At 52.5% G+C, this 27,997-nt stretch overlaps 1 protein-coding gene across 5 annotated transcripts; it reads left to right on the plus strand.

Annotated features, from left to right (window-relative positions):
- The first annotated feature begins 5,992 nt into the window (after positions 1–5,992).
- CBX7 (chromobox 7) lies at positions 5,993–27,446 on the plus strand. Of its 5 annotated transcripts, none has more exons than XM_038550531.1 (6): positions 5,993–6,098; positions 9,490–9,533; positions 16,634–16,699; positions 20,881–20,947; positions 23,600–23,948; positions 24,298–27,446. In XM_038550531.1, exons 1-6 carry the CDS (start codon positions 6,018–6,020, stop codon positions 24,450–24,452), a joined length of 762 nt encoding a protein of 253 aa, XP_038406459.1. In that variant the 5' UTR covers positions 5,993–6,017; the 3' UTR covers positions 24,453–27,446. The 5 variants fall into 5 exon arrangements, with proteins under 5 accessions (XP_038406459.1, XP_038406461.1, XP_038406460.1 ...); XM_038550532.1 differs by lacking the exon at positions 5,993–6,098 and adding an exon at positions 7,159–7,287; XM_038550535.1 differs by lacking the exon at positions 5,993–6,098 and adding an exon at positions 7,159–7,287 and having other exon boundaries at positions 23,876–23,948.
- The last annotated feature ends 551 nt before the right edge of the window (positions 27,447–27,997 follow it).

The following is a 27,997-nucleotide window of genomic DNA, read 5'->3' on the forward strand; positions in this document are numbered from 1 at the left end:
CTGCGGGGAGCCCGACTTGGGACTCGATCCCGGGTTTCCAGCATCATGCCCTGGACCAAAGGTGGCGCTAAACTGCTGAGCCACCAGGGCTGCCCTTTTTTTTTTTTTTTTTTTTTTTTTTTAAGATTTTATTTATTTCTTTGAGAGAGAGAGCATGAGCAGGGCAGAGGGAGAAGCAGACTCCCCGCTGAGCAGAGACCCACAAACGGGGTTGCATCTCAGGACCTCAGGATCATGATCTGAGCCAAAGGCAGACGCTTAACCAACCGAGCCACCCAAGCACTCTAAGTGGTTCCTCTTCATGAAGTTAGAGTTCCGAGTCTTTTGCCATCCTTCTCCACTCCTGTATTCTTGTTCCAATTGCTTGTCTCTCCTCCTAATCAATTCATTGGAATTCCTCACATACTTTCCTTTGTCAATTAATGAGTATTTAAAATACTTTCTTCCTCTTTTAACTATTTAGGTAGTCTTTGGTAGAGTTTATAATGTTAATATACTCAGAGTTATCCATTGCTTCCCATGGGATTATGTTCTTTGTTTCTCGTTTAAGAATTATTCTCTACCTCACGTGAAGAAAGATATTGCAAAATATCATCTTCTAAAAGTTTCAGGGTTTTGCTTTTCACAGTGAGCTTGAGTGTCCTATGGAATAAGTTTTTGTGATGTAGGAGAGCTGATTGCGGTTTTTCCCATATGAATAACTAATAATCGCAGCACCATTTACTGAAAAGTTCATACCCATTGACCAGCGTGGTCTCAGTATCTCTCCCGCCCTCCCTCCCTCCATATATATGTATGTAGGGTGTTTTTGTAAAGTTTTGCTATCTGCTAGGGGCAATTTCTTCTCATTCTTTTTCTTCCTCCTAAAGAGTGCCCTCACTAGTCAGTCCTCTGCACTTCCATAAAAATGTTACTTACCCCCTATGCAGTTCAAAAAATTGGATGATTTTGGTTAGGATTACCTTGACTCTATAGGTCAATTTGGAGAGTCTTGACACAGCTCCAGTACTGAGTTTTTCAGTCTATGAACATGGCATATTCTCCATTTTTTAAAAAAGTCTTAATTCCAGTGTAGTGAACATACAGTGTTAGATTAGTTTTGGGTGTACAAGAATGATTCAACAACTCTATACATTTCTCAGTGCTCATCTTGGTAAGTGTACTCTTCATCCCCTTCACTTATTTCCCCATCCTCCCCTCACCCACCCACCTCCACTCTGATAACCACCTGTTTGCTTGTTTATTAAAGATTTTAGTTTTAAGTAATTTCTGCACCCAACATGGAGCTCAAACTCACAACCCTGAGATCAAGAGTTGTGTGCTCCACCAACTAAGCCAGCCAGGCACTTCTACTTGATTGTTTTCTATGTTAACTTTCCATTTTTATCTAGTCTTTATTAATTTTTTTAAAGATTTTATTTATTTATTCATGAGAGATACAGAGAGAGGCAGAGACATAGACAGAGGGAGAAGCAGGTTCCATGCAGGGAGCCTGATGCAGGACTTGATCCCAGGACCCCGGGATCACGACCTGAGCTGAAAGCAGAGGCTCAATTGTTGACCCACCCAAGCACCCCTTTATCCAGTCTTTAATATATCTCTGTATAAAATTGTATTCCATAGGACTTTGTGTATTTTCATTTGATTTATTCCTTTGATTTACATAAATTTTTAAAGATTTTATTTATTTATTTATTTATTTATGAGAGAGAGAGAGGAAAAAAGTGGGTAGGAAGAAGAATAGAAGGAGAGGGAAAGAGAATGTCAAGCAGACTCCACTCTGAGCGTGGAGCCAGACATAGGGCTCGATCTCACAACCCTGAGATCATGACCTGAGCCGAAATCAAGAGTCAGACATTTAACTAAGTTACCCAGGTGCTCCTACATATTTTTATTATGCTATAAATGATACCTTCCTGTACTTCATCTTCTAATCATTTATTACTAGCATAGAGAAGCACAAAACAACAAATTTTTGTATGTTGGTTTTTTTTTTTTTTTTTTTAAGTAGGTTCCATGCCGAATATGGAGCCCAGTTGGGGGCTCAAACTCACAACCCTGGGATCAAGACCTGAGCTGACATTGAGTTGGACGCTTGAACAACTGAGCCACCCAGGCGCCTCTGTATGCTGGTTTTGTTTTTTTTTTTTCAATCCAACAGTTTTACTAAATTCTTTTATTAATTTGAAAAATAATCTGAAGATTTTTAATTTTTTGGATTTTCTACATAGAACCCGAAAATAATGACAGTTTTATTTATCTGTAGTCCTGTTATTTTTGTTTTCATTTTGTTGTCTTGCTGTCTAGGATAGCTCTGTCCAAGAGAAACCTAATGTGAAAAAAAAAAAAGAAAGAAAGAAAGCTAATGTGATTCATATATACAGGCCACATGCATAAAATGTGAAATCTTCTAGTAGCCACATTAAAAAATATCAAAAGTAGGTAAACTTAATTTTTATAATAAATTTCATACAACCCAATGTATAAAAATATTGTTTCAATATATAATCAGTACACAACTATTAATGAAACATTTTGCAGTGTGGAGATTTGCTTGTTTTTGTTTTTACACTAAGTCTTTAAATCCGATATGTATTGCATTTTACTCTTACATGTCAGTTGGGACTAGTTCTCATTAGTCGCAGATGGCTAGTGGCTACCATGTTGGGAAACACAGGTTTAGGATATCCAGTGTTTAATGGAAATGAGGATTGTGACCATCCTTGCTTTGTTACCAATCTCAAGGGTAATGCTTTCAATATTTCCCCATTAATTAGAATATCTGCCATAGTTTTTTTGTAGATACCTTTACCAAGATAAAGACATTCCCTTGAATTCCTAGTTTGCTACACATTTTAAAACAAACAGATGTTGAACTTTTCCTGCATCTATGGAGATGCCCATATGTCTTTCTCTTTTAACTTTTAATGTGGTGAATTACATCAACTGATTTTCAAATGTTAAGCCAACCTTGCATTTCTGGATGAGACCCAATTTTGTCATGAAGTAGTATCATTTTGCCATACTGCCAGATTTGGTTTGTTAATGTTTTGTTTAAGATTTTTGTATGTATATTCATGAGAGACATTGGTCTATAATTTTTTTTTTTGCACTGTACTTGTCATAAAAAGAATTGGGAAGTAGTCCCTCTTTTTCTGGTATGTGGAAAAGTAGGGGTAAGGCTGGAATTACTTCTTCTTTAAATAACTCATAAGTGAAGCTCTCTGGACCTGAATTTTCTTTGTGGGAACGCTAGTGATGATTGATTCAATTGTGATGATTGATTCAATTCTTTTAACGGTTATGCTTCATACCAGTTGGTACAGAGCCACCACTCTCAACCCCAAGTGCCACAACCACTCCATGGCTGCCCCAGATTCCCCAGATATTCTTTTTTCTTTTTTTAAAGATTTATTTATTTATTCATTCATTCAGAGAGAGAGAGAGATAGTCAGAGAGAGAAGCAGGCTCCATGCAGAGAGCCCAATGCGGGACTCGATGATCCCGAGGATCCAGGATCACACCCTGGGCTGCAGGCGGCGCTAAACCGCTGTGCCACCGGGGCTGCCCCTCCCCAGATATTTTGATGACATATAGATCAAAGAGTTAATGTGGGGGGGGAGCCAGAGGTCTCTTGGACTCTGCTCAATGCTAAGGCTGGCACCTGTTATGAATGCCCAGTGTCCCATTGTTAGATACTTTGGTAATATGACCAGGGATGCTCATTCAGGTTTTCTCAAGTCAGTTTTGCTAAGTTATGCTTTTTCTAGGAATTTTCCAAGTTCATTAAGATTTTTAAGCTACTGGGACGCCTGGGGTGCCTTTATATATTTATCATTATTATTATATATTCATGAGAAACACAGAGAGGCAGAGACACAGGCAGAGGGAGAAGCAGGCTCCATGCAGGGAGCCTGATGTGGGACTCGATCCTAGGACTCCAGGATCATGCCCTGAGCTGAAGGCAGGCGCCAAACCGCTGAGCCACCCAGGGATCCCCCCAAAAAAGATTTTTAAGCTATCGCCATGAAGTTATTCATAATTATCTTTTATCTCTTTTTCTCAATATCGGCAGACTCACTGACTTTTCATTTGCGATATTGGTTAATTGTGCCTTCTCTCTTTTCTCTTGATCAATTTCACCAGAGTTTGTCAGTATAATTAGTATTTTCATAGAAGCAATTTTTGTTTTTGTTTTTGCTGATCTCTTTCATTACCTTCTGCTCTTACTGCACTCTCTCCTTCCTTCTGTTTTATTCTACTTTACTGTTCTTTTTCCAGCTTCTTGAGATGGGCACTTGCTACTTTCCACCTTTTCGCTTTTCTAATAGAAGCATTAAAAGTCATGACTTCCCTTTGAGTCATGCTTTAGCTGTATCTCACAATTTTTTTTTTTCAATTTTTTTTTTTTAGGATTTCATTTTTAAGTAATCTCTATACCTAGTGTGAGCTCAAACTTGGCGATCAAGAGTTGCACACTCTTCTGACCCAGTCGGCCAGGCGCCTCTTCATTTTTAATATGCAATATTTCCTCTCTCATTTAATATGCATAATTTCCATTATGATTTCTTCTGTGATTCATCAGTTATTTAGAAATATACTTCTTAATTTCCAAACACATGGGGCTTTTGAAGTTATCTTTTTGTTGTCAATTTCTGGCTTATTTGTGTTATAGTCAGAGGATCTACTCTTTATGATTTCAAACTTCAGAAATTCCTTGAGATTTACTGTTTTGTAAATATTCCATATATAATTCTGCAGTTGTTGCCACAATGTTCTGTGAAAGTCCAGTAGTCAAATTTCTTAGACCCTTATTGAATATATTTGTTCTACTAATTACAGAAGATTGTGTTTTTAGGTCTCTCACCATAATTTTGGATGTCTATTTTTCTGTATAGTTCTCTTCATGTTTCTTCTATTTTAAGATTATAGAATTTGCACACAAATTTGAAATTGTTCTATCTTTCTGGTGAATTGGATCATTTTCATTATGAAGTGACTTTCTTTGTCTCCAGGGAGTGTTTTTGGTTTTTTTTTCTCCCTAGTATTAAAAGAACTAGATGAGCCTTTTTCTTGTTAGCCTTGGCATGATGCAGTTCCCTGTGCATTCACTTTCATCCTTTCAGTAGCCTTACGTTTTGGGAGTGTCTCTTGTGGATATGCTTTCTAAATTTCATGTAGTTGGATTTTTATCCAGTTTGATGCAAGTCCACTTGCATTTATTGAATTGTAGCACATTTTCATCTAGATCTGTCATATCTTTGTCCCATCGTTCTTGTATTTATTTTTCTCTCTGTTCTTGCTTGGTTTAGGATTAATTGGGTTGATTTTTCTCCTTCTATCTTCCTCCTCTAATATTTCGGATAAGTATTATGCGCTGCACTTCCATTCTTTTAGTTTACCCTGGTAATGACAACTTACATTCTTAACTCGCCCAAGTCTAAGTGCATTTGTTTGGTGGTTTTTTTTTTTTTTAAGATTTATTTATTTATTCATGAGCTACACAGAGAGAGAGAGAGAGAGGCAGAGAAGTAGTCAGAGGGCGAAGCAGACTCCCTGCAGGGACCCCCATGCGGGGACTGGATTCTGAATCACAGAATCACACTCTGAGCTGAAGGAAGACGCTGAGCTACCCAGCCGTCCCTCTGAGTGTATTTGGTATCTCCATTTGCCTCCTTTAGAATATAAGGATCTTAGAACCCTTTTACTCCACTCATTCGATTTACATGCTATTGTTCTTGTGCATTTTAATTCTATTTTTATCCAGAAGACATTGTTATTGTTTTATATTGTCAATGTTCATTGTTCTTTATTCCCCGTTGCATCAGACCTGTCTGTGGTCATCATCCTCCCGTCTGAAGTTCTTCCTCTGGAATTTCCTTGAGGGAGGGTCTGCTAGTGGCAAAGGTTTAGTCTTGGTATTTGCAAATGTTATTATTTTCTCCCCCTCCCGGAAAGGTATTTTCACCGGGCACATAATTCTTGAAAGAAATTTGCACTGGGTAATTAATTCTAAGATGATGGTTATTTTCTTCCTGGACATTAATCATTCCAGCGCCTTCTGGATGGCTTCCGTTGCTGCTGATCAAAAGTCAAGGGTAAATCTATTTCCTTTCTCTCCGCTCCAGACAGAGGCGTTTGGACCTTCTGCTGAGGGGGAATAAGGAGCCATGGGAGGATTTTAAGCACTGGGGTGACCCAGCCAGATCTGCATTGGAGAAAGCGCTCTCGGGCACAGTGTGGCCCCGGCTGGGGGGGGGGGGCGGCGGGGGGCGGCAGCTCGCGCGGAGGTGGTAGCTGCAGGCAGGCGGGAGGAGGAGCGGGTCAGGGAGGCAGGACTCGGGATGCTTGCAGGTAGGCGGCGGGGGCGGCGGGGGCGGCGGGGGCGGCGGGAAGGAGTGCGGGCGCCGCAGCGAAAACAGGAGCGGGCTGGGCGGTCTCGGGGTCCATTCATGTCACAAGCTAGAACGACTAGGGGCCGCGCGCCCCGGCCACACCTGCCGCCAATTATTGCCCAGCCCCGGCGCTCCGCGCAGCCGCCGCCGGACGGACCGCGGGACGGACCGCCCAGCAGGCGCCCGCTGCAGACCCGGGATCTAGGCGCCTCGGTCCGGAGATGCAAATCTCGGCCCGCACGGGGGTCCGCGCCCCGGCCCCGCCCGCCCCTCGGTGGGAGGTGGGACACGTGGCCTCCGCGCCCTGCCCGCTTCTGGTCGGCCCCACGGCGGCGTGTTGTTTCCGGCCTCCCGCAGTCACCGGGGGCGTCCTCAGAAACGCGTCTCGGGGCCACGATGCCGCCCCGCCCCGGTGGCGAGCGACGCCCGCGCCAAATAAGTCCCGCGGGCCGGCGGCGCTCGCTCGGCGGCGGGGGCGGGGGCGGGGCTCCGGCGGGGAGGGGCGGGGCGGGGCGGGCCGGCGGGCAGGGGGAGGGGGGCGTGACCTGCCGGGCGCGAGCCGAGCCCCCGCCCCGCCCCCTCCCCGCGCGCCCGCCCGCCCGCCCGCTCGCGCAGAGGAAAACGTTGCGCAGGTTCAAAAATGGAACGTCGGCGGCGTGAGGGAGCGCGAGGGGGTGTGCGCGCGTGCGCGTGCGCGTGCGCGCCCGGGCGAGGGTGACGGGGTCCCCGCCGGCCCGAGCATCGCGCGCCTCAGCCGCGGCCCCGCAGCTCCGCCCCCGGCCCGGCTCGGCCCGGCCCCGGGCCCGCTCGCCCGCCGCCCCGCATGGAGCTGTCAGCCATCGGCGAGCAGGTGTTCGCGGTGGAGAGCATCCGGAAGAAGCGCGTGCGGAAGGTGAGGCTGCCTGGGGGCGGCTCCCAGGACCCCTGTGGGGTCCCCTGTTGGCCCCAGCACCGTCCCCTCCACGCTGGCGGCGAGGCGGAGAGTGGGGCGGAGGGGGGGGCCCGGGCAGCTCCGTGCTGCTGGGCTCGTCTCCCCAGCCCGTGCCTCAGTTTCCCCTGCCGCCTCGTAGGATGAGTAGAATAAAAAAGTTGTCGGCCCGGCATCCTGGGGGCAGCTGAGCCCGCCAGAGCTGGAGATTAGGATCAGACTGTGGGGATCCCGAATGCCATCCTCCCTCAGCCTTCCCTCATTCTAAATAAGGGGAGATGGAGGCCCGAGCTGAGGAGAAGGCTTGCCTGGCGTGTTAGCGTCGGAGCTGGGTCCCGAACTCAGGACCCCGGACTCGGTACCGAGACCTTGGAAGTTGGAGGCGGAGGTTGAGCCTCCTGCTTCTGAGGTCTCACTCTGGACTTCGACCTTTTCGGAGCCCTCTACCCCCACCTCCGGCTTTCTCCCCGTCTTCCAGCGCACACCTCTCCCTCTTCCCCACCCCAACTCCCGGCCCCGCCCGGCCGCGCTCCGCGAGGCCGCCTACAGCGCTGGGGCATCCTCTAAGCTCCTCCCTCTTCCCTTCGCCTCCAAAGCATTCACCCTGCAATTTAAGGAGGCACCAGTTTCGCTGGGTTCGGGCACCCGCGCCTCGGGGCCGGACTCTGGCGGACCACATTTCCAGTGCACCTGTTTGCAGAGTGGTCACCTCACACTGGAGGTGGGGGATGGAAGCCCTCGGGGAAAGTTCTTCTGGCACTCTCCACCATCCTTGCCCCTTATCTCCTCTCTGCAGCCCCTTGGGAGGCTCCAGGGGCAGGGCTGGGAGGGGTCTTAGAGGTCACCTCCCCCCCCCCCAGTTGACTTGGGCAGAGACTGAGACCCCCCGCAGAGGAAGTGACCTGGTGAAGGTCACACCCCGAGGTAGAGATGGAGATAGAGCAGGAGCTTAAGTTGGTTAATTGCTAGCTCGTGGTCTTTGGAGAGAGAAAACTCAGTGCTGGGGTCTTGGGCCAAGGGTGAAGGTGGAGGAGGGCCATGGGCTTTTCTTCCCCCAGCACTGATGGAGTTGAACTCTTGGGGCCGCCCTTCCTCCTCCCTCCAGGGTTTCCTCAATTTTCATTTATTTTACAAAGCCCAGTGCTTTCCACGCACAGTAGCCTAAGCAGATCCAGTGGTTACCGTCCTACACGGTAGTGCCAGAGAGTGAGGGACAGCATTCCTTCAGCCATTCATTCAAAATGTATTTATAGAGAGTCTGTTATGTACCAGGCACCCGTCTAAGCCCCAGGGAAGCATACATCCCTTCCCTCATGGAGCTGGCAGTCCGGCAGGGGAGACACGCAACGAACAGGAAAATAAATACAGATGCCTTCCAGTGGGGCTGTGTGTGATGCAGAAAGAGAACTGGAACGTGGGAGGGATGGCATTAGAAAGGGTGGTCAGGGCAGGCCTCTTTGAGGGGATGACTTATCTTGGTCCTAAAGTTCTGGTGGATCGGGTAGGGCTGGGAAGCCAGGCCCCCATCAGTGAGGAAGGAAGGGGTCAGGCTCTATTTCCTAACTACTGGAGGGGTGGTGACCACCACTTCTGAAGGTGGAGCCTTTGTCAGCATTTTCTGGAGTCCTGCCAGGGTCTTTTGAGTTAAGAGTCCTAAAGTCACTGGCCTGGCACCCCCCAGGCCAGAGGTAGCCTCTCCTAGGGAAGGGGACTGGTGGGGCTAGAGCCATGGGAAACCTGCCACAGTGAGGAATTTTCTAGAATTTGGAGAGTCTTCTGTTTGTTAAAAGTTAAAAAGCTATGGTCATAATACTGGGACTCTGGGCACCGGATCTTTGGCGATCCATGCCCCATGTGGTCATTTCCCCGTGTGTGACATGGGCTCTGAGCTTCTGCCGTAGGAGCCCCAGAAACGTTTGGGGCCAGATGCACTCCTGTGCTTTTACAGGAAGGACAGTCTAGGTGGGGTAGTCACCCAGCAGCCAAAGTTTGGGTGTCTTTGGGTTGGTGGAGCTCTGGGGTGTGTGTGTGGGGGGGGGGGAGTGTCCCTGGACTGTGTATGTGTTATGGGGACATCAGTCTGCAGAAATTATTGGACCTTATTGTCCCATGATGGTTGTCGGGGCAGCTGTGTATCTCACTTTGTCTGCTTCTCTTTCTTTCCAGGGTAAAGTCGAATATCTGGTGAAATGGAAAGGATGGCCTCCAAAGTAAGGCTCCTTTGTGTGTATGTGTCTGCCTACCTGTTCATCCTTCCATCTGCCTTTTGCCTCTCTCCTGACTAGCTTTTAGCTCCAGCTGCTTTAGTAATTGGCAGTTGAACCTTGATTAAGCCTCGGTTTCCCCTCTGCTGGCTGAGGGGCTGGAAGGACGTGAGGGTCAAGGTGGGCCCCGGCTTCTCTTCTCTCCTGCTCTGCTCTGGGTTGAGCTCCATCTTTTGGTTGGAAAAGCCCCATTTCTGGCTTTTCCTGGCATCTGAGAGGTGAAGGCCCAGCATCTTGGCTTCAGAGATGGCTGCTGGCCAGGTGGAGATAGAGCAAATAGTAGGGTAGTGCTGAGTAGGGGGGTTTGTGGGGCTGGATAAGACAAGTCTAGCCAGTGGGGCAGGAGTCCTCAGTGCCATAGAGCTAGGGACAGAGCCTGAGCTCACTTTGCCTTTGGATAGCATTCTCCAGTCTACCAAGCAGGTTTCCAGATAGCCTTGTGAAGCAGGGATGGTGGTGATCTCTAAAGATGAGAATACATGCTCAGAGAAGCTAAGCATCTTGCCTTAGGTCACACAGCAAGTGGAGGCAGAGGTGGGACTTGAACTGGGCTTCCCCACTTTCACATATCGCCTCTGGGCCTCTATCTCAGAGTTGCAGTACAGGTTGCTGGCTGTAGGTCCCCTTCCCGTGGCTCCACCTCTCCTGCTAAGGTCCAATCAAGAACCTTCCTACTAACCAATCACCTGCCAACAGGGGGGTGGGAGTGGGAGGGAATGAACAATTCGTGGGGCCTCTTCATTGGTCTGTGGGGGCCCTGCCTCCTTGGGAGTGACTCCTGGAAACCCCCTTTGCCCAGAGCTGCTGTTGCTTATGCCAGGGGCTTTCTGCTATGTTTCTGTTTCTGACCTGGTATTGGATTCTGGGAGCGTCATGAGGGCCTGGTGGGGAGACACAGCAGAGGGAAATACAGCCTGTGTTGCCTCAGTTTCCCGCTCTGCAAAAAGAGGCTGTATAGCGCACGCCCTGCCCTCCTCTTTCATGTTCCTTCACCTTGCCGGTGCAAGGCCTGGTCGCAAGTGTTCAGGACGACCTGTAGGCATCCTGAGGTTGGGGTTGGGGACTGGCCAACCAAGTCCTGCCCTGGTCCACTGCTGCTGCTCCCGCCACCCACCGCCCATTGCCCAATACCCTGGACCTGGGGGAGGATCCCCTCCTCCTCCCCGCAGATGAGAGGTGGCCTTCCAGCCTGTGTGAAGGGACAGTAAGAGTTGAGGGGGAGCTAGAAAAGGAGAAGGCCTGGGGTGGGCAGCAGGGCACTGACTCCCCGGTACATGTGCCCCCTTAGCTTCAGCACCAGAAGGAGCTGCATGGGAGTGTAGTCAGCCGGTTGGCCTTCAAGGCACCGTTGGCTATTTTTCCTCTTCGCTAGACTCCATCTTTTGAAAGATTTCCTTCTTGAAACAGAGGTACTTATCAATGAAAAATTCCTTCTTCCACTTTTTTAATCCCAAATGGATATGTCTGCTTATCAGAGCTTCAGCCAGGAGAGAAGGGCCTAGCACTCCAAGAGCAGCTTCTCATGTTCCTGCTGGCCTGAGCCCCCTGCCACTTGTTTCTTAACATGCTGAGACCACCAGGTGGGCCCGAATGACTACCTTTTGTGACTCCTCAAAGGGGCTCTGGGAGCCTTGTTTGACAAGATGACCCGGGGCACCCCTGGCTCCCCTGCACTTTGGTCCTGGGTTCCTGGCCTGGCTCACAGCTATCTAGGTCCCCAGTGTGGTGGAGCCTCTGCTTTTTCATCTTCCAATTGGAATAACGTTGTTGTGAGGGGATGGAAGTCTTAGATGACCAGGTACTTACGAAATGTTGGTTCTTAACACAAAGTTAGCTCAACTTCTAGGTCTCCCCACAGACAGGAAAGGAATCTAGGAGATTCCATTCCTCAAAGGGGCTCAAAGTAGTCTTAGAAATGGTTTAGATCAGTCCTCAGATGGGGAAACTGAGGCCCAAAGAAGGGAGATCATGACAAGAATATAACTTACAGCTCCCTTGCCATGTGGCACCTACTTCATGCCACCTACTGCATCACCCCACTTCACTTGGAGGAAAACAGGTTGGCAGGGGGTGAGGCAGGAGGACCTGGGGTCCTTTGTAATCCATGTGGGCTTTAGTCTCCCCTCCTTGGGGTTCCTTGCTTGGAGAAGAGACTGAGAAAGAGGGTGGGGAGTGGGTAGCTGGTTAGGCTGTTGCCTACAGGCCTGGGAGACTTGGTGAGGGTAGTGCCAGCGTTCGTTGGTGGGGAGGAGAGTCAGCACCTTCCTCACCCTGTCAAGGAGGCTTATATTAATAACAGAAACCATGATTTAGACACACACTCCGTGCCAGGCCTCTGATAGGCCATTACATGCTTTGTCCGTTTTCTCCCCAACAGCAGACAAATGACTGCCCTTCATCCCCAGCAGATGGGGCAGAGGAGCTATCTTGTTCTGGAAGGTACAGAAAATTGCATAGGGAGGGTCTGGGGGCACAGGGCAGAAGATATTATTAAATCATCAGTTCCGTCTCTGTGTCCCACACAGACCCTCAGATACTCCACTGATTTCAGCCTGCCCAGGACTGCTGTTACCCCCTTTGGGAATGCATTCCTTTCTTCTTTTCCCACTTGTGAACACTACTCCATCTTTTAGGGAGGACTACCTCAGGGGAGCTTTGGTAATGATATTGTCAGTGGCCAAAGCAATAACCAGGCAGCTAATCAGTAAGCACCTTGCATGAGTCAGGCATTGGCCCATTTTTTTAAAAAAAAGATTTTATTTATTTATTCATGAGACACACACACAGAGAGAGGCAGAGACACAGGCAGAGGGAGAAGCAGGCTCCATGCAGGGAGCCCGACGTGGGACTGGATCCCTGGTCTCCAGGATCACGCCCTGGGCCAAAGGCAGGTGCTAAACTGCTGAGCCACCTGGGAATCCCGCCTTGGCCCATTTTTAACTGCCTCTTTGCAACCCATTTTACAGATGGGGACACAGATATCCATAGCAGAGGAGTCTGTGCCCCAGGGTCAAATATAGCTGGGATAATCTGAACTGTGGTTTCCCTGATCCCGGGGCGTAGGGGCCTAGCACCTGTGATACACAATCAGCTCTGCCAAAGGTGACTTGGCTATTCAGGAGCAAGGGCTTGGGCTTTGGGGCCAGACCAGGCTGTCTTTGGAGCCTAGTTTTGTAGATTTACAAGCTGTGTGACCCATGGCAAAGCCCTCAATCTCTGCACCTCTCATCTCTCCACATGTAAAATGAGGCCCTAACCTCACAGGACTCTGTTGAAGGGTTGATAACACAAGTTGATAACACAGTGCCGGGGACAGAGGAGGTGGCCGTGCATCTTCCTCCTCCAACGCTGGGTTTGGGCGGCAACAGCAGAGGCCAGCATTCCGGCCTGGCAGGTTTTCGCCCTGTATTTTGATTTATTTAATTAACGCGTCTTTGCTTTTATTACGTATCACACGGATGTAAGTGCTTCACGTGGCTTAGCACATCTAATCATCACATTAAGCCCCCAGTACTGGGACCTTTGGCATCCCCACCTCACGGATGAGTAAACGAGGCCCCAGTGGCGGCCTGACTTGCGCACCGCCGCACCCGTCTGTCTTAGACCTGAGGGCCCCGACCGGCGGCTCACTTTGGAGGGCTTTAAATTGAGCTGTTGGGGGGAACTAGGGCGGGCCTGGCCCCGGGGGGCCCCGCCCCCGGCACGGCGGGAGCCTGCGCAGCGCGGCTCAGGCGGGGAGGCCGCGAGCCTGTTTACCCGGGCTCGGGGGGCGGGGCGCCGGTCACGTGGCCGTGTTTACCTCGCGGCCGCCGCGCGCCGCCCCCGCCCCCGCCCCCCATTGGCTGGGCTGGTAATCCGGGCGCGCCCCCTCCGTGCGTGCGCGCGCACGGCGGCCCCGCTGCAGGGGCGGGGCGGGGCGGGGCGGGCCGAGCGGGGCTCTCCGCCCCCCACGGAGCGCGGTGTTCCCGCCCTGCCCGCGTCGGCCCCTCCGCTCGCCCCGCCCCGCCCTCCGGCAGACCCAGGTCCGCGGCGCCTGGGCAGTGCGCCTCGCGCGTCTCACCGCGGCCTCTGGCTCCCCACGTTGTGGAGCGGCCGCTGGCCTCCACTTTAGGGGGCGGGGGGGCCCGAGAGAGTGAGGCGCTGCGTCCCCCTGCCCTTCCTCTGCCGCAGCCTGGAGCAGGACCAGGCAGGCCTCCTGCTGCTTGCAGAGTCTGACCCTGTCCCATTGTTTCACGTGCTGCCACCCCAGCCAAGTAAAGGCCCGGCCTGAATCCGCTGAGCCTTTCTGTGCACCCACTGTGTGCAAAGCCTCAGTCAGATACAGGTCAGTCAGTACTGCCTTTCACCCAGGGACATCACAGCCCAGTGGGGAGCCAGGCGCAGTGCCGGGTGAGAGACCCAAAGGTAGAGGGTGGCCACGATTCAACAGTTCCAACCACAGACTGGCCACTTACTGTCTTCGTGATCTTGGCAAGATGCTTACTCTCTGTGCCTGTTTCTTCATCTTTAAATAGGGTAACCTACCTCATGGGGGTTTTATGAGGAATAGATGAGCCCCTGGCAGTGAGCGGTGCTGTTACCGTGATGGTGGTGGTGGTGGTGAGTCTTAAGATGAGGAAATTGAGGTCCAGAGAAGGTTAGGGACTTGCCAGGAACCACATAGCACCTACATCAACAACCAAAAAATGGGCAGGGCAGTGGGCAAGTGAGAGAGACAGAGAGGACCAGAACACTGTAGAATCATCTTAACAGCTAGAGAAGGGGAGAGGGTGAAGGTGGAGGACACAGAGGACCACAAAATTCCTTGTTTCTTGTAACTAGTTACAGTTGAAGAAATTTAACCTTTGTTCTGGAAGAGGAAGTTTTGGATCTCTGCCAGTCTCTGGTTGCTTATACTTTGGGCTCTATGCAAACTATTAAAAAACCCCAGTTTCACTGTTAGCATTTCTTCAGGGTGAGCAGAACTCTGCAGTGGCTTCCATAGCCATTCCCAGAGCACCTAGGGTCGGAGGCTGGGCTGGGCACCCTAGGGAGGGCTTATAGTCTACCAGCCAGGGTGCCACTGGATTCATCAATAATTTTGGCAGATGCCAAGTGCGCCAGGCTGTGGAGAGCAGCAGAGGGGAGGGTTCGTTCTGCTGGGAGTAGGACAGTTTGAGGAAAAGGATGTCAGGGGAAGCTACAAGGGCTGGCTCTGAAAGGATGAGGTCATGGAGGGACTGTCCCTCAGGCAGAGAGCATAGCACGTATGAGGGGGGCTGTGAAGGCACCTGATCGGGCTGGGCACGCAGCACTTGGGTAGGGACTGTAAGGCCTTCAGGGCTCGGACCTTTGTTGCTGAGTCCACAGAACCTGGCACAGGGCCCAACATAAACTAGGTGTGCAGAAGTGTCAGTGGCAGGAAGGAGGAAAGGATTCTGTCCTTAGGTAGCTTGTTCGAATCTAGATTCGACTTCTTGTAGGTATCAGTCCCAGGATGGTTTAAGATGAAAGTTTCAGCTCAGCTGGTTAGGAGGAGTAGGAACAGGGCTTCCACCAGCCAGCCTCTTGCTGCCTCCTAACGCCTGCCTAATACCTGCTCGCCTCCCTTCCTGTCCAGCAGAGCTGGGCATACAGCCTGGGCCAGAATCATGGTGCATTGCTTTGCTGTTGTTTTTACATATACGTGTATACGTGTGAACTTATGTGTGTGTTTATATGCTTGTGTATATATTGCGTATTTGAATATTGTGTATATATACACATTCAGGTATGTGTTTTAAAGATTAGTTTCTTTATGCATTAGCATCTGTTTATGGTGAGTGATACTAGTTTTTCTATTTATGGAAGTCATAAGTTTTTTTTTTAAGTTTATTTATTTATGTTTTTAGTAATCTCTATACCTAATGTGGACTTAAACTCAGGACCCTGAGACTAAGAGTCACATACTCCTCCGACCGTACCAGCCAGGCGCCCCCTAAAATTTTGTTTTTGTTTATTTTGAGATTTTTTTTAAAGGTTTTATTTATTTATTCATGAGGGCAGAGATCTTTACCTTCACCACCAGGTGTGAAGCCCTGGTGCGAGGATTCCAATGTGGGGCTCGATTCCAGGACCCTGGGATCACACCTTGAGCCAAAGGCAGATGCCAACCACTGAGCCACCTGGGTGCTCCTAACATTTGTTTTTAAAATTATTAAATGAAAAAAGTGAGCTGCTTTAAAGGCAAGTGTTAAGTAAATAGCAGTGCAGGTAGCACAAGGATGGCTTCAGCTGTGGAGCTGCTAAGCTGTTGCTCCCCAGGCTGTCCCACCAGGGGATGCTCCCCAGTCTGGGGGTGGTGGAAGGTCCCCACCCGAAATACCAAGGCGACCTGCCATGGGATCCTAGGATCGCTGAACCATCTACCAGATTCCTGCTGCATGCCAGGGCGGCGGGGGAACTTCACACCTGGCAGTGAAGGTACAGATGTGTGCCGAGGAGGGAGGGAGTGGCTCCGCCTGGACAGAGGAGATGTTGGGGCCAGGGCTTGCAGGTTGTGGGCAGGGACAGCAACAGTAAGCACTGTACTAGGTACTTAGATGAACGTATTAAGCAGCGCAAGAGTTCTTTACAGATGGGGAGATGGAGGCACAGGGATGTTGAGTAAATCCTTCAAGGTTGGACAGCTAGCAAGGGCTGAGCTGGGATTTGAACCCAGGTAGTCTGGCTCCAGAGCCAGACTTGAGCTCTTGACCACAGGCTCATGCCTCCCACAGGAAGGGAATCCTGGGCAGGGTACCCTGTGCTTCTGGGGTGAGCATGAGGCCTAACTGGGAGTTGGATGCAGTTATTTATAGGGTGGTGTGATCAGTGCTCAGAATGAGGGGAGTTCTGGTGTCTGGAGTTCAGGAGCCCCCTGACCTAGCCTGGGCAACCAGGGATAGCTGTGAGGAGTAGGTGACAGTTATGTTGGGCCAGAAAGGGAGCAAAAGTCTGCAGATGGCAGGCCCTGGTGGAACAGCTATACCCTTGGTGAATGCCAGTGGGGGGCAGGGCAGCTTCTGACCTGCGGTTTCTCTCCCCAGGTACAGCACATGGGAGCCGGAAGAGCACATCCTGGACCCCCGCCTGGTCATGGCCTATGAGGAGAAGTAAGGGGGCCTCAGCCTGACTGGGCCTGGGCATAAGGCAGGCTTTGAGGTTTCATAAGAAGCCTGCTGCTGGCTTGGCTCCGAACATGGGGCATGGGCATGATGGGGAGGGGGTTAGGCAGGGACAGCCCGATTTCATATGCAGCTGAAAGAAGGGGGTGGGCATCAGATACCAGTGCAGCCAAGGGCCCTTTCCTGTTGCTGAGTGATATCGGCTACTTCTCTAACCTTTCCAGGCCTCGGTCTCTCTGCTGTAAAATGGGCCATCCCCTAATAACACTGGTCCTGATTTTCCCAAAGGTAGGGCTTCTAACTGCTGTGAAAAGTATAAGAATGCTTTACGGAGATGCCCTGTGTAGGGCCAGCAATGTCAATAATGGACAGTGGTGGCCTTGATAACAGATCAGAGAGAGATTCTCCCTAGAGACTGTCTCACCAAGAAAAGGAGAATCCAGTGAAGCTTGAGAAAGGCCAGGGGATGGATTGTGGCTTCAGAGCAAGGATGTCTGAGTTCTGGTCCATCCCACTGGCCACCTCCCTGCTCAGTGGCCATGGGCAAAGGCCCCCCCCCGCCCCCATCTCCCTTATCTGCCAGTACTCTGCTCTGATTCTGAATGTTAGTGATTGGTAGCTCCGCTGATGGGCAGTGAGGTTGCATCTCAGTGGGGAGCCTTTGACAAAATGTCGTTTCTGCTGATATAGGAGCTTTTTGAATCTGCTGCTTCACCGATCTCCCCACCAGCAGGCAGCCCAAATCCTTCTGTATCCTCTCACCTTGCCCACCTGTACAGAGTGGGATCTTTGCACAAAATCATTTCCATTTGGCCCTTTATGGTGATCTCCTGAGATAGGGATGAGAATCTCCTCTGATGGATGGGGAAGCTGAAGCTCTGAGGAGCTAAAGAGCTTTTCAGGGGACATTACCGCTGGGAAGCCACCCAACCAGGGCTTAATCCAGGCCTCCTGACTCCCAGTTAGATGCCCTTCCCCTGCCCTTCCTTGCCCTCTTCCATTGCTTCTCCCCAGGAAGCGTCCTGCCCATTCTGAGGAAAACTCTCCCCTGTTCTCCTTTAAAAATCAGGGAGTCCCTATCCCACATGGTTTTTCTGGCTCCTTGTGCTTGGTGGAGCCTTGGATTGTGGTGCTGGGGAGAATTCTGTGGAATGTCCTAGACAGCAGTGAGGAGAGCATCAGGCAGGTGTCCAAGTCCCGAATTAGAATCCTGGTTCTGATGCTCACCAGCTGTGTGGTGGTGGGCAAGGCCTCCTCCCCCTCGGGGCCTCATGCTCCCCATCTGCAAAGTGGCAATAGTGCTGTTGACCTTACAGGGCTCTCACGGGGAGCAAGGTGTATGAAAGCACTTTGTAAACCAGTAAGTGTGGGCACACGTGTGTGAATGATCTCCGTGATGGTAATGAAGGGTCATTTGTTTGCTTGTTCATGGCTTGAGGTTGTGCCATGTGCCAGACACTGTTCTAGGTGCTAGGGACACAGCAAGGAACAAAACCAAATCCCTGTTCTTATGGGGCTCGAATTCCAGTGCAGAGACAGATAATAAAACAACACCAAGAAATGTATATGCTATCAGATGGTCATAACTACTGCAAGGACAGGGTTGGGGCAGGGGGAGGGGATGGGTAGGGGTTCAAGGGTCAGTTAGGTGAGAGTGTTTGACCAGAGACCTGGATTACTTGAGAGAATGAGTCTAGCAAGTATTTTAGGGAAGGACATCCCAAGTAAAGAGAACAGTCAATGCAAAGGCCCTGGGGTGAGAGCCAATGTTTAAGGAACAGTATGGAGGCAAGTGTGGCTCTGAGTGCGGCTGGCTGGAGTGGTGTGAGCTGGGTGATGTGTGGGAGATGAGGCAGGAGTGGGGCAGTTGAAGGAAGGGGGTGCACAGCTCAGGGAGTGCCACTAAGTCCCAGTGGAGGATTTGGATGTTATTTTGAATGAGTCAGAAAATAGTTAAGGAACAAATGAAGAGCTTGGAGACCTTTACAGACAGACCTACTGTGTGACTTTTCGCCTTCTTCTCTCAGTCTTGGTGAAGAGGGAGTAAAAGAGGGATGATGCCCATTTAACACTAGCCTTGCAGGGTTTTAAAGAGACTCAGAGTCTGGCAAAGGGGCTCTTCTGTGGAGTCCCGCCAACAGGGAGAGGTGGAGAGGGTGCAACTCCTAGGGTGCCACCACCCTAGGGCCCTGGACATTGATGTCAGGATCCAAGGCTGACAGAAACCAGGCCCTAGGTGATAAGGACTGGATAGAATGCACCCCTCCCCCTTTATGCGTGCACACACACGCACACACTGCATTGGATTGGAAACCAGGATCGTGTGGCCTGGCAGGCCTGCCTTGCTGGCCCTGACTGGACCCTGGGCCTGACCCTCGCTAGGCCTGGAGCTCAGCTCTTAGTGGCAGAAGCTGTCAGAATTTTGGCACTCGGCAAGTGACTTAAGCTCTCTGTGCCTCAGTTTCCATGACTATAACGCAAGGATAGTAATAGTGGCTCCCTCACATGTAAATGCCATAAACACACTATCATCATTGTTCTTTTCTCCCACAACCCTTCCTTCTCCCTCTACTTCCTCGTCCTCTTCCTCTCTTCTTTCTCTTTCCTCTCACCCCTACCTCACTTTATTATTTTAGCTTTTCTACCCTCCATTTTGATAAATCCCAGGGACTTCTCTTGCTCCTCCCAAACGCCCTGATGGCCAGCTGAGGAGGGACTGTCTTGCTCCAGACGAGGACTGTGAGGTCCAGAGGGGAAGTGATCAGTCAAGGTCTCCCTTGAGTCAGGGTAGAGCTGGGCCTGGAACAGGGTGTCTTGGTGCCCAGCACTGGCTTCTGAGAGAAGACTCACCCTCAAAGGCCGGCAGGTCTGTCCTGGCAAGCCAAGTGGCTAGTATCACGGTGTGGTCAAATGCTGGCTCCAGGGCCTCAGGGCAGACCTGCTGCAGCCAACCCCACAGGGAGGGAGGGAGGAAGGGCCCTACGCAGATGCATCTCCCCCAGTGTCCCTGGAGCCCGTGGGCAGTACTGCCCTGAGGAGGGAGGAGGGCTAGTGGTGGAAACAGCCACCTGGGATGGGCAGCCCTGAGCTCAGATAGAGAGACTCTCTGGGGTCACACAGTCAGTAGGGGGAAGGGCGCACACTCCCAGCCTCCACAGTCTCTCTGCTGCCCACATGGCCTCTGTAGCTGGGGCCACAGAAAGCAGGAATGAAAGGAAATAGAATACAAATGGCTTTGAAGTTCTCCACCGGCACTGTTGTTGGAGTCTCTGTTGTGTTGTCTTGTGTGTGTCTTGTGTGGCTTTGTATGCATCCTTGGGTCATGCCTGTGTGTTTGTGGTGTGGGGAGGGCACCCAGCAGAGAGTCTGGCATCTACTGGAGACTCGATATAGGCAAGTTGTTCTCCCTTTTCTGAACCAGATGATAGAAGCAAGAGCCTGTCCTCTCCACCAAGGTCATCCAGATCCCAAAAGGGGAAGAATCTAGGTAGAGCTTTACTCATGAGAGGACCATTTCCTTTTTTTAAATTTTTATTAATTTTTAAAAAAATTTTTAAAGATTTTATTTATTCACGAGAAACAGAGACACAAGCAGAGGGAGAAGCAGGCTCCCCACAGGGAGCCCGATGCAGGACTCGATCCTGGATCCCTGGATCACGCCCTGAGTTCAACCGCTGAGGCACTCTGGCATCTCACGAGAGGACCATATACATTCTCATCAGCTCCCCTGGGACATTCGAGGCAAATTTGATTGACAGGTTTCTGTACAACTCTTCTGAGAGTGGAAACTGGAAGAACTGCATTGTTTTGGAGGGTGTACCCAGTGGCATGGAGAGCAGAGCTCTGACCTGACCCTGGAGCCCAGTAGAGACCCACATACTTTGGGAGATGTCACGCAAGTCCCACCTCAGTGGTTAGGACCAGTGGCTGTGCCCCTGCACCCCTTTTGCCAGACGGGAAGACCGAGGCCCTGGGATATGAACATGGGGCCCCACTGTTAGGGTGTAGAGAAAGCAATGGAGAGGAGTCCCTACCTGAGGATTGGGGGTGGCCTATGGCGGGTGCCCCTTTCCCCATACACAGGAGAGTATGAGGTGGAGCGGATGCTTTACTTTCCCTTAAATGTCACCAGTGTTTGCTTTTCTTCTGCCATCTGCTTTGCACCCCAGGGAGGAGAGAGACCGAGCGTCGGGGTATAGGAAGAGAGGTCCGAAACCCAAGCGGCTTCTGCTGCAGGTAACCCCGCCAGCCCTGGTGCCCACCCTGAGGTCCCCCTGCCCCTCCCATCAGTCTGCCCCAGCCCATGCATTTGCACCAGCTAGTTGAGCTGAACCACTTACCCTCCTTGCTCTGCCCAGGGCCCTGGGGGGTGGTGCACTCAGGGGGTCTCCATTGGGGGGGTGGGGAAGGAAGACAGCCTGGGTGGGAGGTGCTGTGGGGCTCGGGGCAAGGTGGGTATATGGCTGAAGGGAGCCTAGAATTTTGAAAGCCTAGGATCTTGTAAGTGAGCCTTTATGATGCTCAAAGTCCCCAAATACAAAATTATAATATTTGAGGACTTCAGGAAACATAAGCTTTAGAATTGAGGCAACATGGGCACCTGGAATTTTAGAATCCAATAAAAGGACACTCAGAATTCTGGAACTGTTGTCTTGGGATGCCCTAGAAATGGGGCATTTTTGAGTGAGAAGGAGCCTGCGGGGCCTCCTGTTCCAATCCTCTGCCACACGCAGGCTTCTAAACTCCGGGACGCCTCACATTGCCCAGGTCTTGGGACCACTTTGCTGACTTCACTGTTGTGCTTGGAAAGTGGGTCGAGTTTGAAGTGATGTGATTTGAGGCATGTCTCTGCCTCTCTGAGCTTGAATTTTCTGATCTATAAAATTGGGATGAAAAGCATATCTGCTCTCCTTAATCGACTAACGTTCACCTAGGTATTTGAAGCCAAACAACATGGCTTCTTGGTCTACACAGAGTGTGAGCCATGTCCTGTCTCCTGCCCACTCTTGATTATAGATCATCTGAGGCTTTTGCCGGAAAGGATGGGTTTCCCTTCACGCAGTGGGCATTTTCCACGGGGTCTGGTGTGAATTGGGTCCCAAGAAGGAGGGTGGCATCTGTTTGTCAGACGTCTTCTCCATGCTAAGCTCTGTGCTCAGTGCTGCTCACAAGTGAATGTGCGTCACCCGCCCACAAAGCCTCCAGGAGGCTGTGCTTGGTATCGACCGCCATGTGACAAGCTAGTCCCAAACTTAGCAACTTAGAGCAATGAACACTTAGCATATCACACAGTCTCGGTGGGTCAGGAATGCAGGAGTCCCATAGCTGGTTCTTTAGCGACTCTAGTTTAGGCTACAGTTGTAAATGTCAACCAGTGTGCACTCATCTGGAGGTTGGACCGGGGCTGGGTGACCTGCTTCCAAGGTAGCTCTTCGTGTGGCGGCAGGTCAGCATTGGTTGTTGACAGGAGGCCTGGAACTTTGCATGTGGGCCTCTCTGAGGGCTCCCAGGTGGTTTCACAGTGTGGCCCCTGTCTTCCCCCAGAGCAGAGGATCCAAGAGAGCAAGCCGGGGGCACAGTGTCTTTAATGAGCTAGCCTTGGAAGAAGTCCTATAGTAGGTAGGGGTTGAGGGGACTACACATGGATGTGAATTCCTTGAGGCAGGAATTGGGGGCGGCAGTCTTGGAGGCTGGCTTCTTCATCGTCTCACTGACAGAGAAACTGAGGCTCAGGGAGGCCAGGAGTTTACCCAGGGTAACACAGCTGGATTCAAACCCAGGTCTGAGTCCGGGGGCTCCTGGATGCCTATTAGTAGCTGCGGTTCTCTCTTGGTGAGGTGGAGAAGGGCAAAGACGGATTGCCTTGCAACGTTAGAGGAGTTTACTAGGCTTGTGATGGCCACCGAGCCAGGATGAAGGAGTGGATTTTGATGAAGCTGCAGTAGGATAAGCGCTGCTGGCATTACAGTCTTGTCCCTACCTCTCCCTGGCTGGCCTTCCTCCTGTCCCAGAACAACCTGTACCCTGTGCTGAGTGTTGGGAGTTAGTGGGCAAGGTGGGAGAATGGAGCTTATGCCTGTGATCTCTGCTCCCAGCTGGGGGAGGTTTGAGCCACCATCCCATCTGAAGCCTCACTGTCTTCCCTGGCCTCTGGTGATAGGTGGCAGCAGAAGGTACTATCCTGGACCTATCCAGGCCCTCCCAACACTTAGCACCAAGCATCTTTCTTGGATTTGTATCCATTTCAGCTGAAGTCAATAAGACAAATCCCTAGAGTGCGATGTGGCACCTGCACGGGGAAGGGCCTGCAGAGCAGAGGAGCACCCTGTGGGCTGCGAGCAGAACACCATCCCAGTGGCTGTGTGACCTGGGGCACCCAGTGCCATGTGCACCCCTTGGGTACTTGTTCCCAGAACCCGAGGGCATCCACCTCACACCGTCTCCTTGGCCAGCTGGCTGTTTCAGCCTTGGGGGTCCTTTAGGAGGCAAAGATTCCTTCCCCGTGGTGAAGAACTCCTTAGTTGGGACCAGAAGAAATCCAGATTTGCTTTTTCTTGGTCAGTTTTCAGTCTGTGCTCCTGTGGGCTCCTCTGCTGCACTGGCCCGGCCCTGAGCTGTACACAACCCCCCTGGGGAGAGGTGGCTACCCTGTGGGGCCAAGATGAGCAGCTGCACCAGGCCAGGCTGGGGCAGTGGGGTGTGGGTGATACAGGCTGCGGCTGCTCAGAGGGTGGCTTTCTGGGCTGGGCTGGGGGTTGGAGGAATGGCTGGCTCCAGGCCGTGAAACACAGGGAAGGGCACTCCAGGTGGGAGGAACAGCATGAGCAAAGGCGCGGCAGCGGCTGGGAGGGCAGGGCTGACCCGCCGTGCCCTGGCTTGCCCCCGCAGCGGCTGTACAGCATGGACCTGCGGAGCTCGCACAAGGCCAAGGGCAAGGAGAAGCTGTGCTTCTCTCTGACGCGCCCACTCGGCAGCGGGAGCCCTGAGGGGGTGGTCAAGGCAGGGGCACCCATGGTGGACAAGGGCCCCATGGTGCCCGCCCTGCCCTTCCCGCTCCGCAAGCCGCGGAAGGCCCACAAGTACCTGCGGCTCTCACGCAAGAAGTTCCCGCCCCGCGGGCCCGACCTGGAGAGTCACAGCCATCCACGGGAGCTCTTCCTGCAGGAGCCAGCGGCCCCGGACGTCCTGCAGGCGGCCAGCGAGTGGGAGCCTGCTGAGCAGCCCCCCGAGGAGGAGGGTAAGGCATCCCATGCCCAAGCCCCAGAGTGCTGGGGGGGGGGGTTCCCTCGAGCCATCGGGTCCAAGTGCTGCAATGCCCAGAGGGGGACCGAGGTGCTTCCGGGGCTGCACAGCCTGCAGGGGCCCTGGCACAGCCCCGAGCTCTTCCTGGGGTCCCACTGGGGGTCAACCTATCCAGGCTGGGAAGACGAAGGTAGTGACCTCCTCCCGGGCGTCCGGCCTTGAGCTAGACCCAGAGCTGGCTGCAGCCCCAGAGGGGGGACCTGGTGCTGGGTGGGCAGGGATCCAAAGGCAGCAGTGTCGCCAGTGCTGTCCTTAGCTCAGTCCATCTCCTGTGTCTGTCGCAGATGCAGACCTGGCCGAGGGGCCACCTCCTTGGACACCCGTGCTCCCCGCAAGTGAAGTGACAGTGACCGATATCACCGCCAACTCCGTCACCGTCACCTTCCGGGAGGCCCAGGCGGCTGAAGGTTTCTTCCGGGACCGCGGCGGGAAGTTCTGAGTCACCATTTTTACTCTTCGTAAACTGTTTGCTTTTGGGCTTGGGGTGGGGACTTCCAGAGATGGGGAGGGGTTGGGGGCGGGGTAATTATTTTATTTAAAAAACATATGGAACAGGAGCAGGGGAAAGATCCTGACACTCTCCCGCCACCTCGCCCCTTTCTCTGCGCGTGATGTTTACAGAAAGGCTTGGTGGTCTGTGTAGGGGGCTGGGGCTGGAGCGGCCTGGCATTGCCCTGCCAGTCAGGGGGCCGCCTCCAGGCCAGGAGGGCCACCCGCCCCTGGCCGCCTGCATCTCCATCCATCTCCATCACTGTACGGCTCTAGAGATGCAGCAGCTGGTGCCAGGAACCAAAGGAGGATGGGAGGGCCCAGACCCTCTCCTTTGAGCCACCCACTCCCACCTTTCTGGCTGGTTTCCCTTTTCCTTTTTGGGGTGGGGGGTGGGGTTCTTTCTTTTTAACTTTCCACTCCAGCTTTGCGGTGGGATATGGAGTTTGGCTTTGACCAAAAATGACTGGGTCAAAATGAGGGCGCAAGAGGAAGGCTTTGAGGTTGTTGGGGTACGTTCCATACCCTTCCTTGGGGTGGCTGCCAGCTGAGCCCCTCCCATTGGGAGCCCCTGCCCCCCATCACCTGGCCTGTGAGAGACACTCACATGCACACGCAGCCACACGGGTGCACACACACTGCCCTGTGACCTCGTGACTGCAGGTGTGTGTCTGCAGATGCACACAGCGGGTCTTGCAAACCTGTTTCGAAACCCTGACCTGGCAAATTGTGGGGTGGTTCACAGCACCTGAGAACTTGTCACGGGCACCCCACACTTCCCACCCTTGCACGGCACAGCACGTGACAGGATCTATCCCGACTTGGTCCGCTCACAGCTGTCAGTGAGGGCCGGACGGCCTCAAGGCTCCCGGCACACAGTATGGTTCTCTGGCTTACGTGGTGGGCCCGCAGGCATGCCAGGGTCAGCACAGGCTCTGAGGCACTTGATCCTGTCCTTCCTCCCCTGAGGGGCTCTTGTTTTCTCTGACTCAGGTGACTTTTCAACCCTACCCCCTCCTCTCTTTTTCTGCCCTCCCAGAGAGGGAGGGAGCGTCCCATCACCTTCTCAGGGCAGCCTTCAACTCCTGAAACCCTTCCTCCTTCCATCCTGCTTCCCCTGCCCATCCATCCCAGATGCCACAGCTGGGAGTGCCCCGGTTTTCCTGTGTGTGTGTTGGGGGGGCTCTGCGCGTCCTCCTACAGTGGGGCTGCAGCGGCTGGTGGGTCGGGCTGTGCTTAAGCACCGGAGCCGCTGGGCCCGCTGGGCAGAAGGCTTTTGCTGCTGGGAGGAGGGATGCTGGGAGAAGGGATGCTGGGAGGAGGGACGCTCATCTCCTACTTTGCACAAATGTGTCCTGTGGCCAAGTAGCTTCCCAAGTGTGAGGAGGGGCTTCTTTTCTGCTCCAGCCCTGGAAGGGAGAAAAAGCCAGGTGGGGGTGGATAAGAGGAGCCAGGGGAGCAAAGGTAAGAGGCCGGCTCCCTCCACCTTCCCCCATCATCAGCGTTGGGGTCCTGTAGGGGGAGGCCCTGCCCACCATCTCCCAGGGCTCTCTCTCCACTCTGCTTTGTCCTGAAGAAGTCAGCAGAATCCTGCTGAGGCAAGGATAGGGCGATTCTTCCCCCAGACCCCTTCTTCCCGAGTTCCCGAACCAAAGACAGCCTGGACCCCATTTTTGTTTGGGGTGCCCTGCTGGCAAGATTCCTAAATCCCTGAGTCTCTTTCCTTCCTCCTTAATCCTTTGTTGTCCAGGGTCAATTCAGTGCTTCCAATGTGGCGGGGGGTGGTCTGCTCTGGTGGTTCCTCCCAGCTTGGGAAGTTGACTCTAGAGGAGCTCCTGGGGATAGGAGGGGCAGCAGAGCCCCCCACCTGCCCCACCCTGCTGTGAGACCCTGGGTCTGGGAAGGGCAGCTTGGAGTTGGTGGGGGTGGAGCGGGGGTGGCCAGGGGGGCCTCTAATCGAATGCTGTTGGCCTTGGCTTTGGGACCGGGCTGGCAGCTTGCAGTAGAAGGCATACACCCCATCCCCCAGGGGACATGGGACCTCTTCCTGCCTCATGGGCACTTTCAAAGAGCTGTTTGTGCGATTTGCAGGCTGGGAGGGGGGTTGGGGGCTGTTTGTGGAGTGAGACGGCTCATGTTCTGTCTGCATGGCAGGATGCTTCTTGCCTCTTCAGCCCTTTGGGCAAGCAGGGCACCCTGTGTCTCAGGGCAGAAGCCTGTGAGCTGGGGCTCCCCACGGCTCCCCAGGGTCGGAGACCTCTATGAGGGGCTGGATGTGGCCTCGCAGGCCTTTTCCCAGCCCTGAGCATCCTGGGGGGGCCTGGGACACTGAGCTCCCCCCTACCCCGCCCCACCCCACCCCACCCCAGAAGGCCAGTACTCACAGGGGTGGTGGGGGCTTAGAAAGAGTCGGACCGCCTGTCTTTCCTTCCCCGGCCCCCTCTCATTTTGAATGTAGAGAGCCCGGTCGGTACTTTCCTCTTGCTGTGGGATGGGGCGAGGACAGGATTCCCCCACCCCTGGCACGGCCACTTGTAATGCCCAGCCGAGCCCTGTCATCCCTTCAGGGTGACGATCCCATTGCTGACTCCCCTCCTGCGGGGGGAGGCGCTATGCCCGTGTAAGGTGGCTTAGCTTTGCTTTGTAAGTGGCCAGCCTGGCCTCCACGTCTCAGCACAAGAACGCTGCCTTTGCACGGAATGAGCGTCGAGCTTTGTTCAGACAACGTGAATGTATTTGGGAGGGATGGGAGTGCGGGTTGATTCCAAGCACATGCCTTTTCTGAGTGAGTGTGTGCTGGGAGGGCTAGAGTGGATGCAGAGCGCGGTTTATTTTTGTACTGATGTTGGTAAGAGACTGTATAGCATCTATTTATTTAGATGATTTATCTGGTAAATGAGGCAAAAAATTATTAAAAATACATTAAAGATGATTTTGAAAAAAATCTCTTGCACTCGAGCCTTCACTTTGGTGGCATCACAGCAGTGATGAGGAAGGAGCTCCAGCCCCTGGGAGCCCCAGGCCTGCCAGTTACCGACCATGATCTTAGACAGGTCAGCCTGTTTTCTGAGGCCTCCGGACATGTGGTGGGATGGTGAGGGGTGAAAAAGTGCTCGGGAACTGGAAGCTGGAATGTAGATGGGTGAGTGCCCACCGTTGGGGTCCTTGCAGGGTGTCATCAGAGGTGGAGTGGTACATCTCATCTTCATCTTTTCTCTCCTTCCTGCCAAGTGTGTTCTCTTCTAGAACCCCGGGATGGTCAGTGTCCCAGGTCTCTGGAATTGCAGGTTCTGGAACCTGGGACTGTCTCGAGCTAATGCTCATCTGCTGTTCAACCAAGCTCGGCACTCCTGTCTGAGCCCAGAGAGTGGCAGTCAGGGCAGAAATGAGTGACAGCTGAGAGAGTCCTCTAAGCTTCTCTGCATTTAGGTTCACCCTGGGCTCAGGATAGAGGCTGGACAGGAACATACAGGATTGATGACAGAGAACAGGTAA

This window comes from Canis lupus, chromosome 10 (assembly GCF_011100685.1).
Source record: "Canis lupus familiaris isolate Mischka breed German Shepherd chromosome 10, alternate assembly UU_Cfam_GSD_1.0, whole genome shotgun sequence".
Lineage (NCBI taxonomy): Eukaryota > Metazoa > Chordata > Mammalia > Carnivora > Canidae > Canis > Canis lupus.